General features: G+C 47.5%; 2 protein-coding genes across 4 annotated transcripts; one reads left to right on the top strand and one right to left on the bottom strand.

Moving 5' to 3' along the window:
* The first annotated feature begins 279 nt into the window (after positions 1–279).
* LOC311220426 (uncharacterized protein) lies at positions 280–4,006 on the top strand. Of its 3 annotated transcripts, none has more exons than XM_084303951.1 (4): positions 280–424; positions 1,029–1,115; positions 1,369–1,508; positions 1,613–4,006. In XM_084303951.1, the coding sequence occupies exons 3-4, from the start codon at positions 1,436–1,438 to the stop codon at positions 3,010–3,012; spliced, it is 1,473 nt and encodes a 490-aa protein (XP_084160077.1). In that variant the 5' UTR covers positions 280–424; positions 1,029–1,115; positions 1,369–1,435; the 3' UTR covers positions 3,013–4,006. The 3 variants fall into 3 exon arrangements, with proteins under 3 accessions (XP_084160077.1, XP_084160075.1, XP_084160076.1); XM_084303949.1 differs by having other exon boundaries at positions 1,610–4,006; XM_084303950.1 differs by having other exon boundaries at positions 1,300–1,508; positions 1,610–4,006.
* Positions 4,007–4,483: 477 nt separating this feature from the next.
* On the bottom strand, positions 4,484–7,869 carry LOC311220419 (uncharacterized protein). The gene is made up of 3 exons (XM_084303939.1): positions 7,768–7,869; positions 6,754–6,858; positions 4,484–6,583 (listed from the first exon to the last, which is right to left on the bottom strand). Exons 2-3 carry the CDS (start codon positions 6,824–6,826, stop codon positions 4,905–4,907), a joined length of 1,752 nt encoding a protein of 583 aa, XP_084160065.1. The 5' UTR covers positions 6,827–6,858; positions 7,768–7,869; the 3' UTR covers positions 4,484–4,904.
* Positions 7,870–12,809: the final 4,940 nt, after the last annotated feature.

The following is a 12,809-nucleotide window of genomic DNA, read 5'->3' as shown; positions in this document are numbered from 1 at the left end:
CGAGGTCTCAGTGCCAAAAAATTAAAAATATTCGTGGCTTGAAAGGAAAGAGGTGGAAGTAATTTATATTGAAAATTCAATAAATAATCTTTTTATTAAAAAAAAAAATATATATTTTTTGCTGGCGAGTTCTGCGTCATTACTACATGCGGGGGGTGGTCTTTTGGGGGCTGGGGTGGCAGTGGGTGGATGGGGCTCCGTACCGGTAGCACCCGGAGGGGGGGCAACGGAAGGGGCGGGAGGAGCTCGGGGCCGCCCCGGGGCGGGACCGGAGCTGCCGGACCCCCCCTCGGCCCCCCCGGCCCGGGGAGCGGAGCTGGGGCTGGCTCCGGGGTCGCTCCCGGTGGCCCGGAGGCTGTCGCGGTCCCCAGCTCGCCCGGAGCCGGAGGCGAGTTGGGGGAAGTTGCCCCCTAACCGTTCGCAGGTCGGGGTTTTTTTAATATATATTTTTTATTTTATAGTTATTTCTATTTATTTATTTATTTATTTGGTTGGTCGGTTTTTATTTCTATTTCTATTTCTATTTCTATTTCTATTTCTATTTCTATTTCTATTTCTATTTCTATTTCTATTTATTCTTGTTTATTTTTATTTTTATTTTTTATTATTTCTTCTTCTTCTTCTTTTCTATTTTTTAATTTTTATTTCTTCTTTTTATTCTTTTATTTTATTTCTCCTTCTCCTTCTCCTTCTCCTTCTCCTTCTCCTTCTCCTTCTCCTTCTCCTTCTCCTTCTCCTTCTCCTTCTCCTTCTCCTTCTCTTCTCCTCCTTTTCCTCCTCTTCCTCCTCCTCCTTTATTCTTATTCTTATTCTTATTCTTATTCTTATTCTTATTCTTATTCTTATTCTTATTCTTATTCTTATTCTTAGTCTCAGTCTCAGTCTTACTCTTACTATTTTTATTATTATTATTATTATTTATTATTATTATTTTATTATTATTATTATTATTACTCTTTATTCTTGTTCTTATTCTTGTTCTTAATTATAATATTACTATTACTTACTTTTGTACTTACTTTGCTCAGAGCTTCCTCCTTAGGCCTGCTTTACAGCTTGAAGAGCAGCCAGGACCGGGGAGCATCACTATCAGTGGAAAAAGCACCACATTAATGGTGAGACCCCCAGGATGGGCTCAGGATATGGGGGGCTCCGAGCACACAGGCACTGCCCCGAGTGTGGGGTTGCCCAAGGGTGTCCCTCCTACTCCGTGTTGACTGCTTCTCAGCACTAATCCCACCTGTGGGATAATTTCATTCCCCTGATATTTATTTAATTCCCCTGATCTTTAATTTCCAGTTCCACACTTTGCTACGGAGAGTTTTCCCGTGCGAGGATTTATCACGCTTTTACTCCTCCTCCCCCCAGACCAGCAGGATTCCCTGAAGCATGGCCAAACCCCAGCCCTGTTTTGGACCCAAACGGAGATGAGCGGATGGAGCAAGGTGAGGGAACGTGGGAAGATGCTCAGCAAAGTGAGACGGAGACCCTGGAAAACCCTTGGCGAGGTGAGAGCTGTGCACCCGCGTGGCTGTCCCAGCCTACGAGCCCATCCTGGGGGCGTTTTTCTTAGAAATAACATTGCTGTTTGCTTCTTCTCGTAACCCAGCAGGACATGGGACGGAGAACGAGGTGGAAAAGGGTCCCCGTTGGGAAGGACCTGAAATGAGCATCTCCTCATCAGGAAACTCAGGAGGAAATTGGTTTTGGCAGAGAACGGATGGCACAAATGACCTCAGGCTGCAGGGCTGCACGGGGAAGGATGCGAGCATGGCCAAAATCCTCGAGGAACCCAACCCCCCAGCAGAAAGCTTTGCTCAAGAGAAGAAATATTTCTGCAAGGAGTGTGGGAAAAGCTTCAGGCACAACTCCAACCTCATCGTGCACAGGAGGACGCACACCGGGGAAAAGCCCTACGCCTGTTGCGCATGTGGGAAACCCTTCAGCGACAGGTCGAACCTCGCCAAGCACCAGAGGCTGCACAGCGGGCAGAAGGTTTTTCGGTGCCGTGATTGCAGGAAAACCTTTGGGAATAACCCCGATTTCCTCGAGCACCAGAAAACGCACACGGGGGAAAGGCCGTTTAAGTGCTCCGAGTGTGGGAAAAGGTTTTGGCACAGCACCAAGCTGGTGATGCACCAGAAAACCCACGCGGCGGATAAAATCTACAAGTGCCCGCAGTGTGAAAAGCGGTTCAAGGACAAATCCACGCTCCTCAGGCACGAGATGGTGCACACTGGCGAGAAGCCGTACGAGTGTCACGAGTGCGAGAAGCGATTCGCTCGGAAATCGGACCTGACCGTCCATCAGAGAATCCACACAGGGGAGAAACCCTTCGCTTGTGCCGAGTGTGGGAAGAGCTTCAATCACAAATCCAACCTCTTCACCCACCAGAGGAGGCACACGGGGGAGAAACCTTTCCAGTGCCAAGAGTGCGGGAAGAATTTTGGCCACCGGACGGATCTGCTGGTCCATCAGCGGACCCACACGGGGGAGAAGCCCTTCCGCTGCTCCGAGTGTGGGAAGTGCTTCAAGGGCAGGACTACGCTCATGCGGCATGAGAGGCAGCACACGGGCGAGCGGCCCTACACGTGTCCCGAGTGTGGGAAGAGGTTCGGGCTGAGTGCAGACCTGGTGGTCCACCAGCGCTTCCATACGGGGGAAAAACCCTACAAGTGCGGCGAGTGCGGGAATTTCTTCTGCAACAGCTCGAGCCTTGTCAGGCATCAGCGGAAACACACAGGTGAGAAACCCTACAAGTGCCACGAGTGTGAGAAGAGCTTCGCGCAGAGCACGGATCTCCTCGAGCATCGGACGACCCACACCGGGGAGAAGCCCTACCCGTGCCAGCAATGCGGGAAGTGTTTTGGTAGGAAATCCAACCTCATCGTGCACCAGCGAGTGCACGGACTCGGCAAACACCAGCGGGGTAGGAAAAGCTTCCAGGTGAATCTGGGCCGCCCCAACGGGCTGATGGACACCGCTGCTGCAGCATGCTCGGGGTGCACCTAAGTGCTTTGGTGGAACTGTTGAGCATCAGTAGTGACACGGAGGAAAAAAACCCTGCAAATGCCTGGAGGAAAGAGGCAAAATGGAGAAAAAGCTCAATAAATCCTAGAAGCGACGGCGGGGAAGGAACAGCCTGTGGAGCATGAGAAGTCTTGATATTCCACAGCGGAGTCTGCAAGGATGGGGGGAATAACCTGTGTGTATGTTTTAGGGTGGCCAAAGTAAAATGTGAAACGGTTTCTTAAATGATGTGTATTATTGCAAGCACCTCGAATGGTCTTGGCATTCACTGCATGGCTCCTGCTCTTCTGGTGGTCTTTCCCCTGTCCCAGTGCAGCCCAGCTCTTAGCCAGGCTTCTGCTCATCACCCTTCCCACTTTTGTCCTTATCATGGTCCTTCTGTGCCTCCAGAAGCACCTGTAGGGTGGACGCAGTCATCCCACAAGCATAGCCTGTGCTGGGCTCCAGCCCATAGCCCCATATGCAATCTGAGGCCATGGATGGCCGCAGTGACACCCCCTAGCCCTCGATGGGCCCACCCCATCCTTCTGCATTGGGTGTGGTGTCCCATTGCGGGATGGGGTCATCCTGTCACCAGCTGATGGAGAGACACCAACGGGGATGGCACAGAGCCTGGGCTTACCAGAAACCCCTTTATGGCCTAGGGTTGACAAGACCCACACCACCATGACCACTGGTTCGCAGCCAGGGCGTTATTAACACAACTCCAAACCAGCCGTGCAACCCAACCAGCCAACCAACTTTTTATATTAACGTGTTTTTTTTCCAGATATTTGGCTACTAATGATAAATTCACTGCCCCAGTGGACCATCTGGGGTCTAAACGCATCAGAGATTACTAATTTAAAGTCAGAAATTTATGGGATGGCCACGTCAAAGGCGAAGGTGGAAGCAACCATCCCAGTGATAACACAGCCATAGTGCTCCCACAGATCTTTGCTGCGGTGGCACCGTGGGTGGCTTTAGGTTTTTTGGAGGAAAAGGAGGTGATGAGGAGAATGAAGGGAACGGGAGGTAGGTCCTGGCACATGGTGAGGAGAAAAGGGAAGATGAGGCCAAAGAGGCTCTTTGTGAGGTATCTGAGCACCCCAAAGACTCTTGACCATCTCTCTGAGCAGCTCCCAAGTTCAGGAGCAAGAATACACCAAGAAAGAAAGAAAAACAAAAACAAATAAACAAAACAAAACAAAAATAGAGGGTAAGTGTGATTTCCTCATAGACAGTTTTTAGACAGTTTTCCTCCAGAATGCAGGGTTGCAAACATCAGTTCCCCCTCTCACATTTTTTTACAGCAGCAATCCCTGCCATGCAGGAGCAATTCCAGATTTAATACACAGCTATTTAGATAACAGAAAAATAAAAGGTAAACATAAGATTAGGAACAGAGGGCTTTTTTTTATTATTATTACTGAGGTTAAATACATATAGTGGGGAGGGAAGGATGTGTGTAGGAAGACAGATTTCTACGGTATCTCAGGGTGCTGATGGGCACCCAGGGCGGATGCCCCAGCCTGGGGAACGCTGCAGGATTTAAGGGCTTTGAAGCCAGGTGATGGGATGGACAGACAGCCTGAACCCCAGGACAAGATGGTTTGATTGGGGGAGATGGGAGTGAGTGGATCAACACACATCAAGCCCTTGAAGCAAACTCAATAATAAGAAATAACTAGAAAAAAAATAATTATATTATTTACTCTCATCAGCCTACTTTAGATCATTTGTGTGTTTTGTGGTATTTTTTTATTTTTCCTGAAGACTGCGAAGGTGGAAAGATTGAATAATACCTAGGCAAAGCACTAATTTTTCTTATCTGCGACGTGATGTCTCGCCCTGATCCAGAACTCTGGGTGCTTACAGAGCTTTTCTCCCCAGTGCTATCTCTGGTGTTCACCGGGGTTTGACCCCTCCTCAAACCACTTTGTGCACTCGGGACACCGAGGAGAGTTCTGCTGCAGGGTGAGCTGCGAGTTCTGCTGGAAGCTTCTCCCGCACTGCCGGCATTTGCAGAGCCTGTCCCTTCCGTGCACGCGTTGGTGCACAACGAGGTTGGACCTCCTGTTGAAGCTCTTCCCGCACACCGAGCACGGGTAGGGCTTCTCCCCCGTGTGCGTGCGCCGGTGGGTGATGAGGTCCGAGCTCTGTGCGAAGCTCTTCCCACACTCGTGGCACTTGTAGGGCTTCTCCCCGGCGTGCAGCCTCTGGTGCCGAAGGAGGCTCGACCGGTTGCTGAAGCTCTTCCCGCACTCGCCACACTGGTAGGGCTTCTCGCCGGTGTGGAAGCGCTGGTGGGCGATCAGGTCCCCGCTCTGCCCAAAGCTCTTCCCGCAATCGGAGCACTCGTAGGGTTTAATCCCCGTGTGCAGCCTCTCGTGCCTGAAAAGCGTCGACCTCCCCCGAAAGAACTTCTCGCACTCAGAGCAGTGGTAGGGTTTCTCCCCCGTGTGCGTGCGCTGGTGGACGATGAGCTCCGAGCTCTGCCCGAATCTCTTCCCGCACTCCTCACACTTGTAGGGCTTCTCCCCCATGTGCATCCTTTGGTGCCGGAAAAGATTTGACCTGTGGCTGAAGCTCTTGCCACACTCGGGGCACTCAAAGGGCTTCTCCCCTGTGTGCGTCCGCTGGTGGACGATGATATCGGAGCTCCTGGTGAACCTCTTCCCGCACTCGTGGCACTGGTAGGGCTTCTCCCCGGTGTGCACCGTCTCGTGCCTGATGAGCGTCGACCTGTCCTTGAAGCACTTCTCACACGTCGAGCACTGGTAGAGCTTCTCCTCCACGTGGACCCTCTGGTGGAGGTTGAGGTCCGAGCTCTGGTTGAACTCCTCTCCGCACTCGTAGCACTTGTAGCGCCGCTCGCCCACGTGCCGCTGCTGGTGCTGCAGCAACTTGGGCTTGTCCCCGAAGCACTTCCCGCACTGGGGGCACTGGTAGAGCTGGTCTCCTGCGTGGACCTTCTCGTGGACGAGAAGCCTCGATTGGTGGATGAAGCTTTTCCCGCAATGCTGGCATTTAAAGGGCTTTTCTCCCATGTGGATCCTCTTGTGCCTAATGAGCAGCGACCTGTCCGGGAAGCACTTCTGGCACTTGGGGCACTCGTAAAGCTTCTCCCCGCCGTGCGTCTGCTGGTGGACGATGAGGTTGGAGCTCTGCCTGAAGCACTTGCCGCACTCGTGGCACTTGTAGGGCTTCTCCCCCGTGTGGATTCGCTGGTGCACGATGAGGTTGGAGCTCTGGCCAAACCTCCTCCCGCACTCCTCGCACGCGTATTTCTTCTCCCCAGCGGCGGCCCCACGCTGGGCTTTGGAGCCGTTGAGGATTTTCACGTCCCCTGCCTGAGGGATGAGATGAGCTGCAGCCTTCACATCCTCATCTTCTCCCGGCCTCCACTCAGCCTCGGGAGCTGCCTCTGGCTGCGTGCCCTCGGAGCCGTTCCCTGCCCGTTTGCTGGCCACGATGCCAGCGGTGATGCCGGTGCCAATGCTGGGATCTCCCCTTCCTTCCTCGTGTCCTCGTGTCGGGCTTGGTTCAGTCCTAGCTCTCCTCGGGGTGCATCCTGCTGGGGGACACAAATGAGAAAAACGTCTTAAATCTGGAAGGGAAACGAGGTCACGGGGGGAGAGGAAAGAAGCCTGAGAGCAAGAGACGAGCCGTAGCAAGTCTGAGTTGTGGCAGGGGGTGAACCCAGGGGTCCACGGAGAATTTCTGGGGGGGGCAGTGCCTCACCTCCAAGGGGGTCTCCAGGTTTTTTTTCTTCTTGCATCCCTAGGGGGGTTGGAAGCTCTCCAGGCTGCTCCATGCAAGCTGGTTTCGGGAAAGGGAAGCCCTGCTCTGTGGGTTGAAAGTGGCAAATATGTGTCAAAATTAGAAATAAAATTAAAAATACAATTGGAAATAAGGTTAGAAATAAAATTAGAAATAAAGTTAAAAAGAAAAAAAGAAAAATAGAAAATAAAAAATAAAAGTAGAGTAAAAGTGCAATTAAAATTATAATTAAAATATAATTAGAATACAATTATAAATAAAATGAAAAGGAAATGAAAAAGAAAAAAGAAATTTAGAAATGAAATTAGAGATAAAGTGGGAAAATAAAAAGAAAAATAGAAAAATGGAAAAGAAAGAACAAAATTAGAAATAAAATAGAAAAGAAATATAGAAATAGTAAATAAAAATAGAAAAAAAAATAGAAATAAAAAGTTGGAAATAAAATTAGAAATAAAGTTAAAAATAAAATAAAAAAGAAAAAATAGAAAACAAGAAAATTAGTGATGAAAAGATAAAATAAAAACGGAAAAAGTAAAAATGGAAAAAATAAAAATAGAAAAGAGAAAGTAAAAACAGACAGGAAAAAAATGAAAAAAAAAATAGAAAAGAAAAAATAATATTAGACAGGAAAAAATAAAAATAGAAAAAAAAATAGAAAAAAATAGAAAAAAATAGAAAAAAATAGAAAAAAATAGAAAAAAATAGAAAAAAGTAAAAATAGGCAAGAAAAAATAGACAAGAAAAAATAAAATTAGGAATAAAGTTAAAAAGAGAGAAGAAATACAGAAACCAAACGCAGCCTGAGAACAAAAGTACAAATAAGCTCCCAAACAGCCCCAAAGAGAGCCAAATCCCCCCCTCCTCACCGCATCCCCTCGCAGCGCCGCGCTGGCACCGCGTGGCCCGAGCCCTGCACCCCGGTCCCCCCCCCCGGTTCCTCCATCCCCCTGCTTCTCCCCCAGACCCCCCCATTACTGGGCCGCCGCCCCGCGCTGCTCCGGCCCCGGCCCCGGTTCCCGGCCCCTTCGTGCCCTCGGTCCCCGGCCCCGGCTCGGCCCCGTCCCGGGGGGTGGCGGCCGGGAGGAGCCGTCCCGGGGGGGTGCCGCCAGCCCCGGATGGGATTCGCGGACCCGCTGCCGGCCTCGCCTCCTCCCGGCCCCGGGGCCTTTGTTCGCTGCTGCCTCGCTTCCTTCCCGGGCGGATTGCGGCCTTTTTTAGAGGCCTTTTTCATTTTTTTTTAATTTTATTTTTTTTTACTTTTCTTTGTTTACTTTTTATGTTTATCGTGCTCTTCCTTTATATTCTTAGTTTTTACTTTTTAATTCTTTTTCATTTCTTTATATTCTATTTTTTTACTTTTTTATTATTTTTCAGTTTTTTTTTTTTTACTTATTATTTTCGTTTTTATTTCTATTTTTTTTTCGTGTTTTATTCTTATTTTTCTTTTATTTTTCTTTTATTATTAGTTTTCATTTTTCTTTTTCATATTTTTTATATCTATATTTTTCTTTTTCTACGTTTTATTCTTATTTATATTTTTATGTTTAATTTTATTTTCATTTTGTATATTTTTATTTTTACTTTTTTTTTTTTACTTATACTTTTATTATTTTACATTGTATATTTTTACTTTATTATTCTTTTACTTTTAATTCTTATACTTTTTTGTTTTATTTTTTTCTATTTTTGTCATACTTTTATTCTTTTACTTATTTTTTACTTTTTAATTTTTACTCTTTTATCCTTTTACTTCTTATATTTTTACTTTATTTTTAAATTTTCCTTTTTAATCTTTCTTCTTTTTATTTTATTTTTTATTTTTACCCTTTTTGGTTTTCTTTTCTTTTTGTGTTTTGCTTTTTATTTTTGCTTCTACTTTTTTATATGTCTACTGTTTATGTTTCTATTCTTTTATATTTCTACATTTTTTCCATTTATATTTTTATTTTAAATGTATTTATTATATTTTTTATTCCTCTTTATTTTTATATTTCTTATTTATTTTATTTATCTTGTAACTTTTTATTTATTTTTTAACTTCAGGATTTGGAGACAAAGCAGATGATCTTCCCGACAGCCTAATAACGAGAGATCTGCAGTAGCCTTGTCCCTGTTTGCAAATTCCTGGGTCCTCCAGGTCTCTGGAAGGTCTTTATGAAAATGCACGGTAGAAAATAGGACCAACTTTTCAGGTTCTTAGCTCTGTCTGTGGTCCAACTGAACCGTCACCTATGTGTCCCACTCCTCCAAAAAAATCCCGTATTCTTGATCTGCCACCAACCCCAGGGGATGCCCATAAAGATCCTCCTTGACTGAAGTGTCTGCTGGTAAATTTTTAATTTTTTTTTTTCTATCCCAGTGGAAGCAAATTCCCCAGTTTGGAAACGGCTGTGGTGGACTCTCCTTCCTTTGCCATTGCATGAGTATCACATTGTCGCCATGGCTGCTGCAGAGGAATGTGGAGAACAAGTACAAGTTCTTGGAGAACTTGGAGGATACCATTTCATTATTTTTTTTTCCCCAAGAATAGCAACTTGTGAAAAGCCCTCCCAGCCTTCACTCTCTGAGAAACAGCCCTGTAAACATACCCATTGCATTTCTGCTCGCAGGTCCTGAAGCAAGTCTGGTTTCTACCTCTCAAGAAGCTCATGTTCTGGAGATCTTCCCTTGTGGAGTTGTCGTTTCAGTGACTCATGGACAGGAAGACCTCTTGGCTTGTGATGTGGCTTCAGTGATGGAAATAGTCTTCTCCTTTCTAACAGGACACAGTCACGGACCCCAAATTAGGTTGGAAAAGAGCTCCCAGATCATTAAGTCTATCCCTGTAGGCTGATTTTTCTGGTCTGTCCATATAAAAATAGTGCTCTTAACCTGTTAAGAACCAGTGTTGGATCCCCTTCCTTCAGGAAACTCCACTCCAAGTCTATGGTACGTGGACAACTTAGGTCATTGGGTGGATGGTTGGACTTTATGTTCTGAAGGGTCTTTTCCAACCTAAATGAATTTGTGATTCTAAAATTTTAACTTCTTGTGCCTCAGCTTGGACATGGGCTCAACTGGGAGCAAGTAAGGTGCCTAAACATGAAGACATCTCAATTTCTTCACCAGGTAATTTCTCAGCCTCCTAGATGATGAGCGGGGATAGAGAATACAGGTGACTGAAGGCAGCGCAGGGAGGATGAGTACCAGGAGTTATAGGAAACCCAGACACAAAAGACACGAGTGCCCCAGAAGATGTGGTTCAACCCAATCTCCTCTGCCACAATCCGAAATCTGCCTTGTTTCCAGGACCCAGCTGGACCTGGGGAGGCTTTGTAAAGTTCCTCAAAGTGGAGGCCAATTCCTCCATGCATTACAGGCCAGAAGTGTGGATTTCACTCGAAGAAGATAACTACCTGGGGGTCAGACATGGGAGGAGACGCGCCAAGTGGCCAAACATTGTGATTTTGATGAATGTCGTGAACGTCATGAGGAATTTGGAAGGTGCCTCTGGAGACCTGGTTTTCCTAGTGTCACACTGGCATATTTAAACATGGCATCAGTGTATTAGTACAAAAGCCACTGCACTTTCTGAGCCCATCCACCCTACACACTGCATTTATTGACTGAATTTCCTTCTTGCCCCACCCTCTAAAGTACTTACAGTCCTTCTTGTGTACAGACTGGTTCATTTTTAATGGAACTTCACGTTTGCCGACTGATTTCTTGGCTTTTGTGGGCACAAGCACAGCAGCAAAATGTTCTTCTGTCTAGGTTTAAGTGCAAAGACCATCTCCCACACTCAGATATTCTGTATATCCATCTCCTGCATGCAGTTTCTGATATTTAGCAAGGCAGGATCTCACACTGGATGACCTTCCACACTCGGAGTGCTGATTTTTCTCCTCTGTGAGTTTTCTGGTGCACGGAAAGGTGCGAGCTCTGCCCAAAGCTCTTCCCGCACTCCGCACATGTGTAGGGTTTCTCTCCTGTGTGCACGCGCTGGTGTTGAATAAGTTTCGACCGCACGCTGAAACATTTCCCACACTCTGAGCACTGGTAGGGCTTTTCTCCTGTGTGCGTTCGCTGGTGGACAATCAGGTCTGAGCTCTGTATGAAGCTCTTCCCGCAGTCGGGGCATCGATACGGTCTCTCTCCGGTGTGCTGCCTTTGGTGTTTAATAAGGTTTGACCTTTTGCTGAAGCTCTTCCCGCACTCACAGCACTGGTAGGGCTTTTCCCCTGTGTGGGTCCTCTGGTGTGCGGTCAACGTTGAGCTCCGTGTAAAGCTTTTTGCACACTCGGGGCACTTGTACATTTTCTCACCCGTGTGCACCCTCTGGTGCGTCACAAGGCTGGAGCTCCTGTTGAAGCACCTCCCGCACTCGGGGCACTGGTAAGGTTTTTCCCCAGTGTGGGTCCGCTGGTGGACGATGAGGTCTGAGCTCCTCATGAAGCTTCTCCCACACTCTGGGCACTTGAAAGGTTTCTCTCCCACATTGTCTCTCGGAGGTGTAAGCAAGTCCCTCCTCCAGCCACCCTCCTGCCCATGCTCTGGCAGCCTTTCCGCAGGCTCCTCCTGGATGGGGGTTTCTCCAAGGTTGGCATCAGCTCCTCCACAAAGTGTCCTGCTCCCTGTTTTCCATGTTAGCAGACCCTGCTGGCTCCCACGGGCGCTGTGTTCAAGCATCACCAATGTAACTGCACGCCTCCGTGCTTGCTCAGCATCTTGGTCTCCAGCACTCTCCTCCTCCATCTCCCCATCCATCCCAGGAGGTTCTGTGACACAGAGAGAAGCCAGACAGGTTATTTCCTAGGCCAGATAGAAATAACATTAAGGGGAAAGTGTAGGAAAAGCTGAAGCACCAATTAACCAGACAGGACAACTGGCTGAAGTTCTGCTTCCATCATTTCCCAGGGATGGAAGATTGGGAAGATAATGGAGAGGAAATTTATTCTGATTTCCAGTTAGGATCAGTGGAACTATATCTCATAGTAGGATCTACCACGTTTTGACTAAAAGCCTGATGTAGGGTTGATAGGAAATAATAGCATGTGCTGATGTAGGTAGTCATGGTCTTTGCCAACGACATCCCATCCTCACCTTCCTGACTGCTGCTCAGGACTTTTTTCTCCATTTCTTGAAGGTTTGGGGCCCAGTGCTCTCCTCCCTCCTGGTTGAGCAAGTCTGGCTCAGCAGCAGGAAAACCTGTCCCAGAGGAGATAATGGCATGAGGGATTTGAGAATTGAGGAGTATTTGTGAAGTGAAAGAAATCTGAACTTTCTCTTGACTTGAGGGATGTGGAGTGGGAATGGTGGTGATACAGTCTCCTGGGTTACCTGCATGAATGTGAGTCCTCTACCATCAAATGTTTGACCTGCCTGGACCTAAATCAATCTTTGGGATGGAGATAGTGCAGAAAAAGGGGAAAAGTTGCCGCGGGGGAAGACAGATATTTCCATCCCCTGGAAAATAGTATGGAAGAGAGGAGAAAAGGGGTTTGCCTTAATGCGCATCCTCGCTCTGACTCCCAGGAGGAACATCAGGGAGAGAATCTGCCTCACTCTTGAATGCCACAGAGCTCATGCCATCCCAAAACTGAGACTGTCTGCAACATAAAAGCCAGAAGTCAAAGTTCCAGGAGCTCTTGGCTCCAAAACTCCAAGGGCCAGGACTCCTTACCCAGCGAGGTGACGGTCTCGTAGTTCTCCAGCATGACATCCACGTAGAGAGTCCTCTGCACAGGGTCCAGCAGGACCCATTGCTCCTTGGTGAAATACACGGCCACCTCCTCGAAGGTCACGGGCTCCTGCAGCAGCAAGAGATCCCACTTCAACATGTGAGGATGCCACCCCACCATGCAAAAAGAAGAATAAAAATACCTAAATAAGAAGCAAAATAGCTCAAGCCTTTCCCAGGCAACCAAGGAGAGCCGTGGGGCATTCAGGCAAGAAAATGAGGATGGGCTGGTCCTCCCGGGAGGAGACTCATGGATCTGAAAGTTTTTGTACCCAAAAAACCAGGTGTTTCCTTTCCC

This window comes from Netta rufina (assembly GCF_964035555.1).
Source record: "Netta rufina genome assembly, chromosome: 31".
NCBI classification, from domain to species: domain Eukaryota; kingdom Metazoa; phylum Chordata; class Aves; order Anseriformes; family Anatidae; genus Netta; species Netta rufina.
This window is presented reverse-complemented; position numbering and strand designations above follow the sequence as displayed.

Coding starts and splice junctions, on each gene's coding strand:
- LOC311220426 (XM_084303949.1), top strand. CDS start 1,436: ATGGAGCAAGGTGAGGGAACGTGGGAAGATGCTCAGCAAAGTGAGACG. Junction 1,509..1,609: donor CCTGGAAAACCCTTGGCGAG/GTGAGAGCTGTG, acceptor CTCGTAACCCAG/CAGGACATGGGACGGAGAAC.
- LOC311220419 (XM_084303939.1), bottom strand. CDS start 6,826: ATGGAGCAGCCTGGAGAGCTTCCAACCCCCCTAGGGATGCAAGAAGAA. Junction 6,584..6,753: donor ACCTGGAGACCCCCTTGGAG/GTGAGGCACTGC, acceptor GTCCCCCAGCAG/GATGCACCCCGAGGAGAGCT.